Raw genomic sequence first — 20441 nt, forward strand, 5'->3', positions numbered from 1 at the left:
TAGCGTGTCCTAAAATTGTGCATGTAACATTCCCATGAAGCAGTAGGTTGGACCCCCAGCATCTATTACACTGGTGGGCCCTGGGTCCTCCAGTCCCACCCTGACTCCCAGGTAGGGAGTGGACCTTTCCTTCCATCAGTTATTATAGTGAGATAAATTATTAGCGGAAGCAGGAACAGGACACATTGTAGAGGTTTTACGATCAGAAGACGAAGAGATCTCCCACCTGGAAGAAGAACAAAGACGGAACTGAGAAATATTGTTATTACAAGTAAATATCTGTTTTACTTAACTTTGTGAGTACATACTCATACACAGTGCCAGCTCTTCATATACAGGGAGTGGAGAAGATTATGGGACTCTAGCGAGGTTGTGGGGGAAGGCAGAGCAGGACTACCATTGGCACCTGCCTCCTCTGAAAATAATCAATTGCATGTGTGTCTTTAAGACGCAGATATCCCAAAGTACCTCTTTATTGCAGGAACTGCTATATATGTTATGGAGCTGCTTTAAATAAATGAATAAGTTTGGTATATAGAAAATAGTATAATTATTTTGGTGAGGGACGCTGTATGTATTTATATTGGGAGACTAAAGATGCACTTACAGAACAAGGACCTAAATATCGGCAGGGTATGCTTCATAGTATATTTAGTTTTTGTTAGTTAGTATTTATTCAGCGGGTATTGTATAGTAATTTAATCAGGCAAAGTATATATTATAGTATTTTAAGGATTCACAGTCTGTTATTTGAAAGATGTGGGGAAATAGCATTGTCATTTGTGAGGGGTATATATTTTGGAGCACAGTGTGGGACATACCATAACTGTTATCCAAGGGACACAATAAATGACTGTTGTATTTATGGTGGCACAGTGTGGAGTGATGCAAGGAGTAATAGCCATCTGATAGCAAAATATGTAGTTCTTATTTATGGCTAGGATACGTCATCATAAAGTTCTAGACCTAAGACAGATCAGGATGGCCAGGATGAACCAGACCAGCACAGAAGGAAGGCAGTAGCTGTGACTGGTTTAAACAGTAAGTGAAGTCTTTGTTTCCCTGATGTGCTGCCCTAGTATGCATTACATTTATTGCTGCTATACATTTATATGTGAGGTATATTCACTGCATGTATGTATGTATTTATGTTTGTGGTATATTAACTGCTGGTATTTATTTTTGTGTAATGTATATTCACTGCTTGTATATCTTTATGTTTGTGGTATATTCACTGCTGGTACATATTTATGTTTGTGGTATATTCACTGCTGGTATATCTTTATGTTTGTGGTATATTCACTGCTGGTACATATTTATGTTTGTGGTATATTCACTGCTGGTATATATTTATGTTTGTGGTATATACACTGCTGGTGCATATTTATGCTTGTGGTATATTCATTGCTGATATACTTGAGGTATACTAACTGAAGGTTCATAGTGATGTGTGAGGCTGATTCAATAGCAGCTGACTACTATTTATTTCTAATGATTTTTGTCTGCGGAGGAGGCATTTCAGGCAATAGAAAGCCATAGCAGAGGCAGCCATGCAACTAAACTCTCTGGTGCCTGAGGGGAGAAATAATATAGCGTCCCCTCTGCCCTATCCAGTACTAATATATCAGGTTATTTTTGGTAGGTAGATTCTCCATGTAGTGTCACTAATGCTGACAAAGTATGAAGAAACAATATTATTAGAAGAATGTGCTGCTCTGTAATAGATAACTGCACCCCTGATGCCGCCCCCTTATCCTGCTGCAAATGGTGCTGCCTGAGGCAAGAGGCTCTACTCTCCTCATGGCCTCATCATACATAAATAAGCTCTAGTTGAGTGCCTCCTAAAAAAACAATGTTAGCAGAGTATCTCCTTATACGTGATGTACATAAGACCCCTTTACCTCTCGCACCTGTAGATGTACAAATATCTTGCACCTTGATAGAGACGCTCTTCTGTTCTGCTGGGTTCTGGACTGTACACAGGATTTCCACGTCCCTGCGGTCCGTCAGTGACATCTGCATGGTGCTGCCAGTTATATTCAGCTCATATATGTCTTCATACTTAGAGAATATCCACAAATAGGACAAATGTGATGTATATGATGGGACAGAACAATGCAGAACCACATTACATCGGTCCGTAGTGTTTTCCTTCACTTCAACCTCTATACCTGGATGAGGCACAGGCTCTGCAACAAAGAGTACAGTATATACAGTGTATATCAGACCGGAAGTGACCGTAGTGGTACATAGTAATCAGCAGTGTTCACTTGTATCCTGTACCGTCATATAGTGCACAGTGTATAATTGGTCATATAGTGTGGTAGCTACCAGTATCTTATGGTGACCTAATAATACTTCCATACAGTGTAATACAGAGCCCCAACCACCATACACTGCAGAGATAATGGACAATATATATATTTATAAAATTCTCTCTTAATTATCAAAAATAGATAAAATATACTAAATAAATGTTTTTAGACAACAATATAAGGGTTCCCACAATTTGCCACGATTCTAGGCAAGAATGCATTTATCAATATCCTTGTTTCTTTAATAATTCCTTTATTTATATAGAGCACACAGATTACACAGTGCTTGTCATATCAGTCCCTGTCCCCAATGGGGCTCACAATCTAATCATCCTACCAGTATGTTTTGGAGTGTGGGAGGAAACCAGAGGAAACCCACACAAACATGGAGAGAACATACAAACTCTTTGCAGTTGTTGACCCTGGGACTTGAACCCAGGTCCCCAGCGCTGCAAGGCTGTAATGCTAACCACTGAGCCACCGTGCTGCCCATTTACTTTATATTCTTGTGCTGCCTCTAGTGGCCATTGTTTGCTGTTTGCTCATAAACTTCCAGTTCCATTGATGTATAAAAACATTTATTTATTGTATTTCATCTATTTTTGATAATAAAGAGAGAATTTGTTAAATATATATTGTTGGCTTCTATCGATCCTTTTTTGTTTGAGGATTGACCCATTGTGGGTCATTTACTAAGGGCCCGAAACGCATTTTTCTGATTTGCGCCGATTTTATCTTAATTACCCCGCGATTTTGGTGCACACGATCAGATTGTGCCGCATCTGCACCGGCATGCACGCAACGGAAATCGGGGGCGTGGCCGTAAGAAAACCCGATGGATTCGGAAAAACCGCTGCATTTTTTAAAAAAAATGTCGCTTGACACGCACTTACCTGCACCCAGCGTAGGACAGTGAACTTCAGTGAACTCCGACGGAATTCAGCGTAGCAGTGACACCTGGTGGACATCGGGCGCACTACCTTAGTGAATCGCCGGAAGACCCGAATCCTCCACAGAGAACGCGCCGCTGGATTGCGAATGGACCGAGTAAGTAAATCTGCCCCAGTATGTGTTAAGGTACAATTATACTATTTGGGTGTCTCCTGATTTAATTTAATTATGAATGTGGACCATTATTGTTTTTGGCGATACTGCAGAGATAATGTCATGTAACATTATATAGTGTCCATATACCAGCTTCATACAAAGCTGTATAATAGAGGTCAAAACCCACCAGTTAGATTATTGGGAGGTCAATGTGAATACATACCGTAGACAGAGATGTTATATAGGCGGTATTTCATTCTTCCATACACATCCACAACCTCCGTTGTGTAGACCCCACTGTCCTCCATAGTCACATTCATTATAGTCAATGTAAATAAGTCCTCGGATGTTTGTAGACGATCCATGAACTGGGAGTCGTCTACCACATAATATTTCCCAGTGCCGCCCAGTATGGAGGTCCATTCTCCATTCTTATCAAACTTCCAGGTAATTGACTCTACTGTTTCCCCCTTGTCTGGAGGAGAATAAGAAATGGTGACAGAGCCATGTAGTGGAGCCGGCTTATGGACCTGGACACTTGCATCACCTCCTACAGACAGAGATCATAAGAGATTATTACTCATGTAATGTAACGCTGCTGGTCTTCCAACTGTAATGTTTTGCTTTTCGTTCAGGTAACGCGTCTCCTGTTCCCCCATCCTGCCCCTCCATGTAATCTTCCTGCTGTTTCCTCATGTAATATTTCTGTTGTCTTACAGTAATGTTCTAGTTGCCCCCAAAAATATTCCTGCTGTATCCCTGTAACATAATCTTCCTGCTGTTCCCTCATGTGATGTTCCTGCTGTTCCCTCATGTTTTATTCCTGTTGTTCCCTTGTTATATTCCTGCTGTTCCCTCACGTTATGTTCCTACTGTTTCCTCATGGTATATTCCTGCTGTTCCTTCATGTTATATTCCTGCTGTTCCTTCATGTTATATTCCTGCTGTTCCCTTGTGCTCTATTCCTGCTGTTCCTTCATGTTATATTCCTGCTGTTCCCTCATGTTATATTCCTGCTGTTCTCTCATGTTATATTTCTGCTGTTCCCTCGTGTTATATTCCTGCTGTTCCCTCATGTTATATTTCTGCTGTTCCCTCATGGGATGTTCCTGCTGTTCCCTCATGTTATATTCCTGCTGTTCCCTTGTGCTATATTCCTGCTGTTCCTTCATGTTATATTCCTGCTGTTCCCTCATGTTATATTCCTGCTGTTCCCTCATGTTATATTCCTGCTGTTCCCTCATGTGAAGTTCCTGCTGTTCCCTCATGTGAAGTTCCTGCTGTTCCCTCATGTTATATTCCTGCTGTTCTCTCATGTTATATTCCTGCTGTTCCCTCGTATTATATTCTTGCTGTTCCCTCGTGTTATATTCCTGCTTTTCCCTCATGTCATATTCCTGCTGTTCTCTCATGTTATATTTCTGCTGTTCCCTCGTGTTATATTCCTGCTGTTCCCTTATGTTATATTTCTGCTGTGCCCTCATGGGATGTTCCTTCTGATCCCTCATGTTATATTCCTGCTGTTTCCTTGTGTTATATTCCTGCTGTTCCCTCATGGGATGTTCCTGCTGCTCCTTCCTGTATTTTGCCTGAACACGTACCATAGACAGTGACATTAAATGAACGGTATTCAGTGCTTCCATTTGACTTCGCAACTTCAATAGTATAAATCCCACTGTCCTCCATAGTCAGATCCCTTATAGTTAATGTAAGAAGGTCATTAGATGTTTGTAGACGATCCATGAACTGTGAGGCATATACCACATGATACCTCTTGGTACCGGCCAGTATGGAGACCCGTTCTCCAGTCTTATCAAACTTCCAGGTAATTGACTCTACGGTTTCTGTCTTCTGTGGAGGAGGATAAGAAATGGTGACAGAGCCATGTAGTAGAGCCGGCTTATGGACCTGGACACTTGCATCACCTCCTGCAGACACAGAACACAGGAGATTATTACTAACTAGAGATGAGCGAGCACTAAAATGCTCGGGTACTCGTTATTCGAGACGAACTTTTCCCGATGCTCGAGTGCTCGTCTCGAATAACGAGACCCATTGAAGTCAATGGGAGACTCGAGCATTTTTCAAGGGGACCAAGGCTCTGCACAGGGAAGCTTGGCCAAACACCTGGGAACCTCAGAAAAGGATGGAAACACCACGGAAATGGACAGGAAACAGCAGGGGCAGCATGCATGGATGCCTCTGAGGCTGCTTAATCGCACCATTATGCCAAAACTATGGGCAACAGCATGGCCATGACAGAGTGACAGAATGAAGCTAGATAGCATGTAAAACATCCAATAATTGACCCTGACACTATAGGGGACGGCATGCAGAGGCAGCGGCAGCAGCGGCAGGCTAGAGAGTGGCATGGCGACATACTCTAAATGGACTCAGGCTTCAAACCAATGGGTGGCAGAGAGGAACCAAAGGAGGTGAGCAAGAAGCGCTCAAATAATATCGGTACATGATAAAAGTTTGCCAGTATATTTTGTGGATTACACAGCAGGGTGGCGACAAAGTTAACATGGAAGCCATGAAAACAACCCAAAATTCTGCCTGACACAGCTCGTTTGATAAGGGGACCATGTATGGAGGCAGTAAACTAGTAGTAGATTAAAGGTGCTGCAGTTAAAACTATGTTAGTTGGATCTTGGCATGGAGCTGGCGCTCCGCTGCCAGGCGAGCTTTCGCCAATCCAAGCCCCTGTCTCTAGGCTACTCCCCAAACAGCACTTCTAAGAACCTTTTGTATAAGATCAAGTGTAGTAGCGTTCTTATAAGTTTAGGATATGCCGGGTGAGGGGAATGTAAACAGATGCGCAAGAAGCGCTGAAATAATATTGGTAAATGATAAAAGTTTGCCAGTATATTTTGTGGATAACACAGCAGGGTGGCAACAAAGTTAACAACTTTGATGTGGAATCCATGAAAACAACTCAAATTTCTGCCTGACACACCTTGTTTGATAAAGGGACGATGTATGGAGGCAGCTATATGGACGACTTTTGGAGGTAGCAATGGAGACAACGTGTGGAGGCTGCTATGGAGACAATTCAATTTGGATAGTGCCTGTATGTGGCAGTCCAAAAAAGTTTTCAAACCAGAGGAGCGGGTAGGTGGCCCTCCAGAAAAATGAAATAGATTGAGTGCCTGTATGTGGCAGTCCAAAAAACTTTTCAAACCAGAGGAGCAGGTAGGTGGCCCTCCAGTAAAATGGAATAGATTGAGTGCCTGTATGTGGCAGTCCAAAAAAGTTTTCAAACCAGAGGACCGGGTAGGTGGCCCTCCAGAAAAATTGAATAGATTGAGTGCCTGTATGTGGCACTCCCAAAAATTGTTTAAAACAGAGGACCGGGTAGGTGGCCCTCCAGAAAAATTGAATAGATTGAGTGCCTGTATGTGGCACTCCCAAAAATTGTTTAAAACAGAGGACCGGGTAGGTGGCCCTCCAGAAAAAATAAATGCATAAAGTACTATAGCTAGAGCCAGTGGGCCCTGTCAAAAAACAGCCAGTTTCCTCTGCTTTACTGTACAAAGAGGAGGAGAAGGAGGAAAATGAGGAGGAGGAGGAGTGGATAAATTATTCAGGTTGAGCTTCCTTCACCTGGTGGAGATTTGAAATTATGAGAAATCCAGGCTTTATTCATCTTAATAAGCGTCAGCCTGTCAGCGCTGTCAGTCGACAGGCGTGTACGCTTATCGGTGATGATGCCACCAGCTGCACTGAAAACCCGCTCGGACAAGACGCTAGCGGCAGGGCAGGCAAGAACCTCCAAGGCGTACAGCGCCAGTTCGTGCCACTTGTCCAGCTTTGAAACCCAGTAGTTGTAGGGAGCTGTGTGATCATTTAGGACGATGGTATGGTCAGCTACGTACTCCCTCACCATCTTTCTGTAAAGATCAGCCCTACTCTGCCGAGACTGGGGACAGGTGACAGTGTCTTGCTGGGGTGACATAAAGCTGGCAAAAGCCTTGTAAAGCGTACCCTTGCCAGTGCTGGACAAGCTGCCTGCTCACCTACTCTCCCTCGCTACTTGTCCCGCAGAACTACGCACTCTGCCGCTAGCGCTGTCAGAAGGGAAATACTGTTTCAGCTTGTGCACCAGGGCCTGCTGATATTCATGCATTCTCACACTCCTTTCCTCTCCAGGGATGAGAGTGGAAAGATTTTGCTTGTACCGTGGGTCCAGGAGAGTGAACACCCAGTAATCGGTGCTGGAATAAATTCTTTGAACGCGAGGGTCACGGGATAGGCAGCCTAGCATGAAATCTGCCATATGCGCCAGAGTACCAACGCGTAAGAATTCACTCCCCTCACTGGCCTGACTGTCCATTTCCTCCTCCTCCAACTCCTCCAACTCCTCTTCTTCTGCCCATACACGCTGAACAGTGAAGGACTCAACAATGGTCCCCTCTTGTGTCTCGCCAACATTCTCCTCCTCTTCCTCCTCATCCTCCTCCACCTCCACCTCCTCCGATATGCGCTGAGAAACAGACCTAAGGGTGCTTTGGCTATCAACAAGGGAATCTTCTTCCCCCGTCTCTTGTGACGAGCGCAAAGCTTCCGACTTCATACTGATCAGAGAGTTTTTCAACAGGCCAAGCAGCGGGATGGTGAGGCTGATGATGGCGGCATCGCCACTGACCATCTGTGTTGACTCCTCAAAGTTACTCAGCACCTGACAGATATCAGACATCCACGTCCACTCCTCATTGTAGACTTGAGGAAGCTGACTGACCTGACTACCAGTTCTGGTGGAAGTTGACATCTGGCAGTCTACAATCGCTCGGCGCTGCTGATAAACTCTGGATAACATGGTCAGTGTTGAATTCCACCTCGTGGGCACGTCGCACAACAGTCGGTGAGCGGGCAGTTGGAGGCGGCGCTGCGCTGCCCTGAGAGTGGCAGCATCTGTGCTGGACTTCCTGAAATGCGCACAGATGCGGCGCACCTTCGTGAGCAAATCAGACAGATTGGGGTATGTCTTGAGGAAACGCTGAACTATCAGATTTAACACATGGGCCAGGCATGGCACATGTGTCAGTCTGCCGAGTTGCAGAGCCGCCACCAGGTTACGGCCGTTGTCACACACAACCATGCCTGGCTTCAGGTTCAGCGGTGCCAGCCACAGATCAGTCTGCGCCGTGATGCCCTGTAATAGCTCTTGGGCGGTGTGCCTTTTATCGCCTAGGCTCAGCAGTTTGAGCACCGCCTGCTGTCGCTTAGCGACGGCACTGCTGCTGTGCCTAGAGCTACCGACTGATGGCGCCATGCCCACGGATGGTAATTCGGAGGAGGAGGAGGTGAGGAGGGGTGGGAGGAGGAGGAGGCATAGTAGGCCTGAAACACCTGGACCGAGGTAGGCCCCGCAATCCTCGGCGTCGGCAGTATATGACCAGCCGCAGGGTCAGACTCGGTCCCAGCCTCCACCAAGTTAACCCAATGTGCCGTCAGCGATATATAGTGGCCCTGCCCGGCAGCACTCGTCCACGTGTCCGTGGTCAGGTGGACCTTGTCAGAAACGGCGTTGGTCAGGGCACGGATGATGTTGTCTGACACGTGCTGGTGCAGGGCTGGGACGGCACAAAAGTAGTGGCGGCTGGGGACCGAATACCGAGGGGCGGCCGCCGCCATGAGGTTGCGAAAGGCCTCGGTCTCTACTAGCCTATAGGGCAGCATCTCCAGGCTAAGCAATCTGGAGATGTGGACATTAAGGGCTTGGGCGTGCGGGTGGGTTGCACTATATTTGCGTTTCCGCTCCAGCGTCTGGGGTATGGAGAGCTGAACGCTGGTGGATGCTGTGGAGGATCGTGGAGGCGACGATGGGGTTTTTGTGGCAGGGTCCTGGGCAGGGGGCTGACTATCAGCTGACACAGGGGAAGGAGCAGTGGTGTGCACGGCCGGAGGTGAACGGGCTTGTTGCCACTGAGTGGGGTGTTTAGCATTCATATGCCTGCGCATACTGGTGGTAGTTAAGCTAGTAGTGGTGGAACCCCTGCTGATCCTGGTTTGGCAAATGTTGCACACCACAGTCCGTCGGTCATCCGGTGTTTCCTTAAAGAACCTCCAGACTTCTGAAAATCTAGCCCTCGCCGCGGGAGCCCTCGCCACGGGAGCTTCACTACGTGACACATTTGGCGCTGATGCACCTGCTCTGGCCCTGCCTCTCCGTCTGGCCCCACCACTGCCTCTTCCAACCTGTTCTGCTATAGGTCTCGCCTCCGTCTCAGAAGCACTGTGTTCACCCGGCCTGGGTCTGTCACCTCATCATCCTCCGATCCCTCAGTCTGCTCCCCCCTCGGACTTCCTGCCCTGACAACAACTTCACCACTGTCTGACAACCGTGTCTCCTCATCGTCGGACACCTCTTTAGACACTTCTTCCACTACGTCAAGAAGGTCATCATCACCCACAGACTGCGACTGGTGGAAAACCTGGGCATCGGAAAATTGCTCAGCAGCAACCGGACAAGTGGTTTGTGACTGTGGGAAGGGTCCAGAAAACAGTTCCTCAGAGTATGCCGGTTCAAATGCCAAATTTTCCTTGGAGGGGGCAGACTGGGGGGGAGGAGGCTGAGGTGCAGGAGCTGGAGGAGTGCCGATTTCGGTGACATGGGTGGACTGCGTGGAAGACTGACTGGTGGACAAATTGCTCGAAGCATTGTCGGCAATCCACGACATCACCTGTTCGCACTGTTCTGGCCTCAACAGTGCTCTACCACGAGTCCCAGTAACTTCAGACATGAACCTAGGGAGTGTAGCTCTGCGGCGTTGGACGCCCACGTCCCCGCCCTCGTCCTCTACCCCTAGCCCTCGGGTTAAACATTTTTAAAATGAGAGTTATAACTTTAATTTTTTTTAAACTTTTTTTTGTGTTTTTTTGTTTTTTTTGTGTTTTTTAGTTTTTAAAACCAAACGATGCTATCCTATTGCTATGGCTATTTTCTAGCCAAGTATGAAAGCACACTGCTATGCCAGATGAGATGACGCTGAGTTATGAAAAAATAAACGTAAAATAAAAAAGGAAATGGCAGACTGTGCCTAATTGAAATCCAACCCCTAATAAATTTTCCCACTTCGGTCTTTGCAATGGATATGTGCGTCACTAAGCGCAAAACACAGTGGTCGCAAGTCTCACTCCAAATTCCTCACAATTGGCTAGTAGATGCACTGCAGCAAGGACAGCCACCAGCAGATCAACCAGAAATCAAATATATATAACGCTACTGTAGGCGTAATTAAGCCGTTTGGATTCTCCTATGGCTATTTTCTAGCCAAGTATTAAAGCACACTACTATGCAAGATGAGATGACACTGAGTTATTAAAAAAATAAACGTAAAATAAAAAGTAAATGGCAGACTGTGCCTAATTGAAATCAAACCCCTACTAAATTTTCCCACTTTGGTGTTTGAGGTGGATATGTGTGCCACTAAGAGCTAAACACAACGGTAGCAAGTCCCCCTGCTAATTCCTCACAATATGGTACTAGCTGCAAATAAAAAAAAAAAAAGTATAACGTTATTGTAGCCCTAAGAAGGGCTGTTGGGTTCTTGTTGAATCACTCCTGCCTAACACTATTCTAATAGAACAGCCTAACGCTTTCCCTGACCAGCAGCAGCTCTCTCCCTAGCGGCATCCAGACACAGAATGATCCGAGCAGCGCGGGCAGCGGCTAGTCTATCCCAGGGTCACCTGATCTGGCCAGCCAACCACTGCTATCTACGTGTAAGGGTACCACGTCATGCTGGGTGGAGTGCAGAGTCTCCTGGCTTGTGATTGGCTCTGTTTCTGGCCGCCAAAAAGCAAAACGGCGGGAGCTGCCATTTTCTCGAGCGGGCGAAGTATTCGTCCGAGCAACGAGCAGTTTCGAGTACGCTAATGCTCGACCGAGCATCAAGCTCGGACGAGCATGTTCGCTCATCTCTATTACTAACACATGGATAAAATCTGTAATTTCCACAAGACTTTTTGAAGTGATGGCTTCTTCTCTGCATCATATATTTCATTAGTCCCTATAGCAAAAGATTCATAACCCATGAAAAATGTGACCGGCCTAGATACTTGCCAAAGATTCCTTCAAGGGTCATAGGAATTACCCTAGACTATTGTTGGACGAGCACCTGAAGCCCCTTTTCAATAATCATGGCCATAGTTTCCAAGAAACCAACTGCCCAGCTCAGAAGTCATTTCTGCTGTCGTGGACGCACGTGAGTCGACTCCACAGGACAATGACCACAAACAACGTACCGTGGATCGCAATGTCTACAATTTAAGAAATCTAGTCATATGCAAATCCAAATCATCACATATAAGAAAACAAAACCCTCTGGAGCTTTGGAGATGTCAATGACGGGTCAAGAAGTGTCCCCATTTATGATCTTACCATCTGAGGTCTCATTGACTGGTGATAAGTCATCTCCTGATTCCTATATGTTCTATTATAATAAAATAAAACAATACTCACCTAACACGAGCAGGATCACAGCTGTACATGGAGCAATGAGGCTTCTTACAAGTGTCATATCGATGAGAAGACCTCGGTGGTCTCTGAGGAAGGAGATTAGACCTGGATGGTGTGAGAAGACGACTGCAGCAACCACACAACCTCACAGAAGCTCGTGCTCAAGAGGGTTTGGTCTTGAGGGGGCGTATGGGAAGGAGAATTAAGACAAATGTACCGTATGAAGTTAGAAGGAAGTTACTGTGTGGTCAATACTTGAAGATCCTTTCCCTTGCCTTGTTGACCTTATCCCAATTATCTCACCTTGGCCGTACAAACCAGATGTGTATCGGGCATTAACAACTGATCTTTTACAGGTTTGGTCAACCCTCTAAGATGGTGGCTTACTGATTCTGGGCTTCACATCCGTCATCTAGAAAACAACAATAAGGGGATGAGTTTTCAAACTCTTTTTGATCTTGAGAAGATAAGATTCGGCCATGTTTGGTTTTGCTGGAAAACAGGGATAAATAAATATGAACCACCGATCTCAGGAAACATAAAATTCAGTATTGGATTATAACATAGGAAGTTTGGGGCGGTAGTCCGGGGCCCAAGCCTTCTGGGGGCCCATGGCCACCCAAACTATCCATCAAATGTTATACTCCGAAGGACCTTCACCCAAGAAATCTTTGTGCATCTGTTCATGCTCTCAATACACATGTAAACAAGAGCCATTTCAGGTCCTTTGAAAGTCCTCAAACTGCAGATTGAAAGCAGTAGAAGGGACACATCCTCCATTCCTCAAGACCCTTGATTCTAGTATCATATGTAGTAAGTCATTCCAGACTTGTAGGGGCCATAATATTCATACAGCCCATGGCCCGTATCTTAATCCACCCCTGCTAAAATTGCATGGACTGTACCACCGAGAAGAGGGGGGAAGAAACCAAAGAAGCTGACCAAAGCCTCTAATAATTATTATACAGGTTCCAGCCACACAGCTATAAATATGAAGAATCTCAGTTTATATCTGTAATATCTCAGCTCATTCAGGAAAATAATGAAGGAAATTATAATGACGGCCGGGATGGAGGGTTCGGTCCCAGGCTGGTCATGTGATAGTATGCGAGATCTACTATACGCAAGGTAAACATGAGATCGATAGCAAAACAGATGCAGAAAGAACTTACAACTAATACTGAGACTACAAAAATAGAAAATAGATAGAAAAATAGAAAGATAGAAAATAGAAAAATAGATTTTATAATGTGATGTTCAAAAAATGGAAAAAAAACTTGACATGTTCTGTATGTATTACCATGTTTTGATCTTGAAGGAGATGTCAAGTTTGATGGAGGAAGCCTCATGATATAAGGTTATTTCAAAAATATTGAATATGCTGCGCTATATGTGAGTTTCCTACAAGATGAGTATCTTCATACACCTGAGTACTATGGACAAGAAAAGGATGACATATGGTTCAAAGAAAACATTGCCTCTTATTAACCTTGTAAGGCAACATCAAGCATGACTTTCAGGAAGCCTATAAACATGATGCGGTATGTCTATTCCAGAAGGAACAGGTTCCCAACTGTAGACAGTGACTGTTTCCATGTTGTTGCATCTCCTCAGTACAGTGCAGGGAACTGGTTTAGCTGAGTGAGAGGCTTCTGAGGCTTCTGAATAGGGTCAGGAAGTAAGAGCTTTCCTTACGGAGACTTTTGCTATTTAAAGGAAATCAACCAATGCAAAAACATTAAAAACACTTCTGCTCCTCTTCATCTTGATCCTGGTGCTGGACGAGATGTCCGGTGCTCCGGGCTGCTAATTATGCACGTCCACTCACCACCCTCTCACATGATGGGAGCATGAGAGGTGATGTCACACAAGAGGCAGAAATTCATGCCCACCTCCCTCTTCCAGCATGTGACAGAAAGGTGCGGGTTTGTGCATTTTTATCAGCGCGGAGCAACGGACAACCTATCCCCACACTCCGTGCTGCTAATTATAAGTTTCTTTTCTAGGTGATCCTGGCGTTTCCAAACAAGCGACAGATAGTGCTGGGATCCAGATGAAGTGTAGTTGAGTATTTGTAGGTATTTTAAATTTTTTTGCAGTGGTTGATGTGCTTTAAGGCCTCCTTGCAGGCATCTGGATAGTTACAGCCATTGATGCTTTACTGGGGAATTCTGGAAAAAAAAACAAATATGTTTTCCAGGATGGAAATTTAAAACATTGCCTCTTAGCTACCTTGTAAGGCAGCCCACTTATCACCAAGCGTGACGTTTTTTTTCAGAAAGCCAAATAAAATAATGCGGTTCAAGCGGGACAATGACCTGCAGCAGACATCGAAATTGGTGGACATAGATGGTTCAGTGACAATGAAGGAGAGTTTCTGGCCACCACAGCCCCAGACCTCATTCCAATCAAACACTTGTGGCTAGATATGAAAAAACTGTTCATATCCAATAGAATAGACCAGAATCCACCTACATTTTGAACGTGTAGAAGAGACCTGGGACCTCAATTTGGTGGTGAAACTGATCGAGATCATGTCCAGAAGACTTTAGGCATTTTTTCTCCAAAACAATTGGTTCACCTAAACCGTGGATTGATGCAAATAAAATTTTTGAAGCCTTAATAAGATGTATTATAGGTATAACAGAAAAAAAAGAGACTTGCCTATACACTATATACATATGATGAATGACATGGGCACTTTCCATGGTCTCCAAGATGGTGGATGACGGAGGAGGAGAACCCTATAGAGATGCTTTGGTATGGGCTGACGAGAGGTGAGCACACAAGGCACCCCCGAAATATTGAGGAACTGAAACACTTGTGTAAGGAGTAAATGACTATTCCCAATATTTTTGAAGTATCCACAGTTTATGTTCTAAATATTTAATATAGGTTGTCCCTCACATTTCCGGAGATGAGATGAGATGTATGATGAGATACAAAGTCCTCTCAATGCAGGGACACCAAAATATACACCCAAACTAGATGTCCTGTTGTGTTGGTAAGATGCTCTCAATTGGACAACCCAAAAATGTATAATATTTGGCATCCCCTTGTGTGTTCTAATATAACTTCTGTGACCGCTTCTTCATAGCGGAAGTCAACCACAAGATGAGCCAAAGGAAGTCTAAATGTTGGTTCAACAACAGTTCTGACGCCTCATAGATGAGCTGTGGTTTCCTGTGTCTACCACATGGTCATCATCTCTGCTACCCCCCACCCCCAAGCTTCCATCTGTATCCTTCAGGTGCAGGTTAATTATGAGTAAACCCTTCTACACACGTAGTATTCAGAAAGTTACTACAAATATATTCTATGGTCATAACTAGATTGCGGACAAAGAGACCCCAATAATAACATTGCCAACTGTCCCAAGAAATGTACCCAAAATTAACTGAAAGGAGTATATCAGAATTTTTTTTAATTAACTCCTTCACACTCTGTGGGGTACATGTACGGCGCAGAGGTGCGGGGGCTATATGAAGCCTTCTTCACATTGTGGTGGGGTGTGATGCAGAGGCATATTCTTGCTTGTTTATGGATGATGGAGAGTTACTGAAACACCGTAGCGTCAGGAGGATGGTGGAGTCTATCGTGAGACCTCAGCTTTGTGGTGACTGAGATATCCGGCTTGTGTTTTCCACTAGGGGACACCTGCCGGATGTCTGGCCCAGTGGTCTACTGACCAAGTGTTGTGTGGTAGTATCTTCTCCTCTACATTATACAGTTTGAGACTTTTGCAAGGGACAATATCTATCGCTGACACTGGATTGGATCCTGGTTCTGACCAGAGCTGCCATGTTGGGACGTATCATAGAAACTCTGTCTATTCTCCTGGCAGCAAAACTCCTCATCTCCAAAGGTAAAGGTCCGGTGTAGTATCCTGATGGCAATGACTACGTAACATCTTCTGGGCAGATGGACACAACCTCTATGTCTCCCTATTTCAGCATGAGGTACATGTAGTCTAGGGGGGATTGTGGGGCAGAGATTGTGGGCGCTGATGTCCAGCCGTAGATGCCCAGTGCCAGTGTACTAGGTTACTGACCCAAGTTATAGTGCGTGGGTCATAATGCCATTACATTAGCCACACATTATCCAACGTGGGTTGTCGTATGGAAAATACTCTCCAGTAAAGTGGGACATTCTACAGTAAATAGATCAGAGTTGTTTTTTCTTGCCCCATTGTGTGTCTGGTGGTAGATATAACCAGATGATTGATGGGGGTCAATCTATATTACTAAACTGAAGATATCTTTAGTATCGGATTGATATACAGGCAGTCCCCGGGTTATGTACAAGATAGGGTCCGGAGGTTTGTTCATAAGTTGAATTTGTATGTAAGTCGAAACTGTATATTTTATAATTGAAGTTCTAGACAATTTTCTTTTTGTTCCAGTGACAATTGGAGTTTCAAAATTTTTTGCTGTAATGGGGCCAAGGATTATCAATAAAGCTTCATTACAGACACCTTACAGCTGGTCATTGCAGTCTGGGACTAAAGTAACATCCAGAGAGGTCACCAGAGGTCACCAGAGGTAACTAGGGGTTGTCTGTAAGTCGGGTGTCCTTAAGTAGGGGACCGCCTGTACTGGTAATTAATTTTATGAAGTAAAGGCCCCACACGCAGCTCCGACTTCAGGACCTCAGGGTCCTGCTCGTACCCTATTTTTGGGAAGTTCTCTGTAGCTTCATTGTGCACATTACAATGATCTGACACCACTAAGACTTCCAATGTGAAGACCGCTCCTGCAAAAAGTTCTTGTAGAAAATTGTAGACTGTCCTTCAAGGAGCAATGATGGCTTCTGGGAAGGTCGGGGGAAGATGCTGTAGGATTGGGGGTGTACGGAGGAAGAAAGGGAATAAACTGGATAATGGACATTCAATGAGAGGAATGAAGGGAAATGGGGATCAACTGAGCAATGGAGTAAAGGATGGATTGGGAAGAGACCAGAGAGGGAAAGCTGGGGTTGTCCTGTTTTTCATGGTGTGTCTGAACATTGGAGTGATCTGGGAATGATGAAGGTATAACCGGCATTCACCTAACACAAAAACCCAATATGGACTCTACCAATATCAAGACCCAAAGCTGAATCTTCTCTTGACCGCTCCGTCATGTATTTCCAGGACAGCGTCGTGTCCCTCTCCCAGTATACGGAGTAATAAACCAGTCGGTTGTTCTGAGGCTTCCTGTGGATCAGACTGGGTCAGGACTGGAGATGTACTGGACTTTTCAGGGCATTATTCTGGCTCTTTTCACCAATAATCAGCAGAAGATAATGAATAAGAAGTTTATGACCAGACTGGAGACGTCAGACAGCGGCACAACCCTGAGGATCCATAACCTGTCCATGGAAGATGCCGGGATCTACGCTGTGTCTGTACACACTACAGGCAGGAATATATATCAGACATCCTATAACCTGACTGTATACGGTGAGATTATCCTGGGGCAGGACGGGGACAGGTTTGGCCCTCAGGCACGATGTGTTGTTTCCATTTTTATAGCATCAAATACTTAAAGCTGTAACTTATTTCTTTTTACCTCAATGTTACTGGATGAGGCTTTTTTCTTCTTGAGGTTACTTTTTGGCAGTGTCTATCTCCGTCGTCTTTTTTTACTATTCAAAATTTTTTTTACTCTTTCTGGGGGAGATTTATCACAGTGTCGGTGAATACACCTGTGCAGCGTTAGACCACACAATGGGGGTCATTTACTAAGGGCCCGATTCGCGTTTTCCCAACATGTTACCCGAATATTTCCGATTTGCGCCGATTTCCCCTGAATTGCCCCGGGATTTTGGCGCACGCGATTGGATTGTGGCGCATCGGCGCTGGCATGCACGCGACGGAAATCGGGGGGCGTGGCCGAACGAAAACCCGACGGATTCAGAAAAACCGCCGCATTAAAAAAACAAAAATCTGTTGCGGAGCTTGCACTTACCTTCACTCAGCTCGCCCAGTGAACTCCAGCGCGTTCCGCTGGAGAACGCGCCGCTGGGTCGCGAATGGACCGAGCAAGTAAATCTGCCCCAATATCTACTGGAAGCTTACTGTGCAGTAGTAGAAAACTGTGGAGCCTACTTTACATCAGCTAATAGTTGGGCAATTAGGAATAATGGGGCAGATTTACTTACCCGGTCCATTTGCGATCCCGCGGCGCGTTGTCCAACGAGGATTCAAGTCCTGCCGGGATTCACTAAGGTCGTGCGCCCGATATCCACCAGGTGTCGCTGCTGTGCCGAGGTCCGCTGGAGTTCACCATCCTCTTCCTGGTGCATGTGAGTGCGTGTCAAGCGACACAAATTTTTTTTTAAATACCGCGGTTTTTCCGGATCTGTCGGGTTTTCCGACCGCCACGCCACCCAATTTCCGTCGCATACAATCCGATCGCGTGCGCCAAAAACGGTAAAATTCACAAAACCCGAAGGAAATGCACATTTCGGACCCTTAGTAAATGAGCCCCGTTCTGACTTTCAGAAAGCTCGATAAATCTGCCCCGATCTGTTTCTGTTGTATTTTACAAACTTACCTTAATATAGCACGGTTCCAGCGCCAAAATAAATAAATGCCCCAACACGTTTTTCCATCTTTCAGTGGATGTCCCCCATAATGTGTAACATGTTATTCTTCTATGGGGCTGGAATGTTCTGATAATAACTTATATACATTTATACCTTACACTTATAATTTGTATTTTTGAAAAAAACTGATTTTAAAAAATTATACATTTTTTGCGTCACCCTCTTTGTAAAGTCTAATGAGTTACCTGAGGGCTTTTTTTTTTTTTTTTGGTAGTTACCACTTTTGATCATTATTGTATATTTAATATTTCGTTGTTATTATTAGTATTTCTTAGAGCTTGGAAATAATTGATCGGTTACATTTATACAATACAAATATGTCATGTGCTTTACAAGGATCTTCTTTTCTCACATCACACATTGATGGATTCAAATATTTAACGGGAAATTTCTTATTATCTCATTTCAGAGCCGGTTCCCTCTCCGGATATACAGAGAGAAGTGACGGGATATAGGACAGACGGATGTAATGTCACCCTCCAGTGCTCTGTCCCATCACATCCATCACATCTGTCTTATACCTGGAAATACAGGGACCAGGACCAGGAGTATCAGCCGTATGATAGCGGCAGCACCACCCAGATATCACTAGCACCGGACCACCAGGACCTGGAGATCCTGTGTATAGTCCACAACCCGGCCGACCACAAGAACGTCTCCAGGAATATGTCACAGATCTGCCCCAAACCTGACATTACACATAAATGCACCGGGGGTAAGAGATCATGTGCTTTCTTCTTGGTGGGGATCATCCTGTGTAGCAGGAAAGACCAGATATTAGAGTTCAGCTACTTCCTATAACTCCAAATACTATGCATAGACCATGAGATAAATGATAAATCCCTACCAGCAGCCACCACTAGGGGGTGCTCAGGAGATTAGTGCATACTGTGTGATCCTTAGGCTCCTCTATACGTTCTCTGATCGGACCTTACATGTCCTGGTGTCATGTATGATGGATGTAACAGGGTTATATGCTTCTCATTACAGGAAGAGGACATCACTATTACATCATCTTCATAGTTGGCTTAGGAATCCAGGTAACAATCCTTGGGTGGATTCATCTTAAAACACGATAACAGAAGGAAAAAAGGAAAGAAAAAGGTAATTTTATTTTACAAAATCTCCTAAAAAGAGCAATGGGGATTCCTACATAATACATAGGCTCAGGGGAAAGAGTAAAGCAGTGTCCTATCTGCAGGCAGCATGTTATAGAGCAGGAGGAGCTGAGCAGATTGTATATAGTGTCCTATCTGCAGGCAGCATGTTATAGAGCAGGAGGAGCTGAGAAAATTGTACATAGTGTCCTATCTGCAGGCAGCATGTTATAGAGCAGGAGGAGCGGAGCAGATTGTACATAGTGTCCTATCTGCAGGCAGCATGTTATAGAGCAGGAGGAGCTGAGAAAATTGTACATAGTGTCCGATCTTGAGGCAGCGTGTTATAGAGCAGGAGGAGCTGAGCAGATTGTACATAGTGTCCTATCTGCAGGCAGCATGTTATAGAGCATAAGTAGCTCAGCGGATTGTACATAGTGTCCTATCTGCAGGCAGCATGATATAGAGAAGATAGAGCTGAGCAGATTATACATAGTGTCCTATCTGCAGGCAGCATGTTATAGAGCAGGAGGAGCTTAGCGGATTGTACATAGTGTCCTATGTGCAGGCAGCATGTTATAGAGCAGGAGGAGCTGAGCACATTGTACATAGTGTCCTATCTGCAGGCAGCAGGTTATAGAGCAGGAGGAGCGGAGCAGATTGTACATAGTGTCCTATCGGCAGACAGCATGTTATAGAGCAGGAGGAGCTAAGCAGATTGTACATAGTGACCTATCGGCAGACAGAATGTTATAGGGCAGGAGGAGCTGAGCAGATTGTACACAGTGTCCTATCTGCCGACAGCATGTTATAGAGCAGGAGAAGCTGAGCAGATTGTACATAGTGTCCTATCTGCAGGCAGCATGTTATAGAGCAAGAGGAGCTAAGCAGATTGTACATAGTGTCCTATCTGCAGGCAGCATGTTATAG

General features: G+C 44.9%; 2 protein-coding genes across 2 annotated transcripts; one reads left to right on the forward strand and one right to left on the reverse strand.

Moving 5' to 3' along the window:
• Window positions 1-60: 60 nt before the first annotated feature.
• Window positions 61-12238, reverse strand: LOC140070075 (SLAM family member 9-like). The gene is made up of 5 exons (XM_072116407.1): window positions 12214-12238; window positions 4964-5290; window positions 3586-3912; window positions 1902-2189; window positions 61-226 (listed from the first exon to the last, which is right to left on the reverse strand). The coding sequence occupies exons 1-5, from the start codon at window positions 12236-12238 to the stop codon at window positions 66-68; spliced, it is 1128 nt and encodes a 375-aa protein (XP_071972508.1). The 3' UTR covers window positions 61-65.
• Window positions 12239-15627: 3389 nt separating this feature from the next.
• On the forward strand, window positions 15628-19215 carry LOC140070076 (SLAM family member 5-like). The gene is made up of 3 exons (XM_072116408.1): window positions 15628-15691; window positions 16958-17266; window positions 18824-19215. The coding sequence occupies exons 1-3, from the start codon at window positions 15628-15630 to the stop codon at window positions 19213-19215; spliced, it is 765 nt and encodes a 254-aa protein (XP_071972509.1).
• Window positions 19216-20441: the final 1226 nt, after the last annotated feature.

This window comes from Engystomops pustulosus, chromosome 7, assembly GCF_040894005.1.
Source record: "Engystomops pustulosus chromosome 7, aEngPut4.maternal, whole genome shotgun sequence".
Classification (NCBI taxonomy): Eukaryota; Metazoa; Chordata; class Amphibia; order Anura; family Leptodactylidae; genus Engystomops; species Engystomops pustulosus.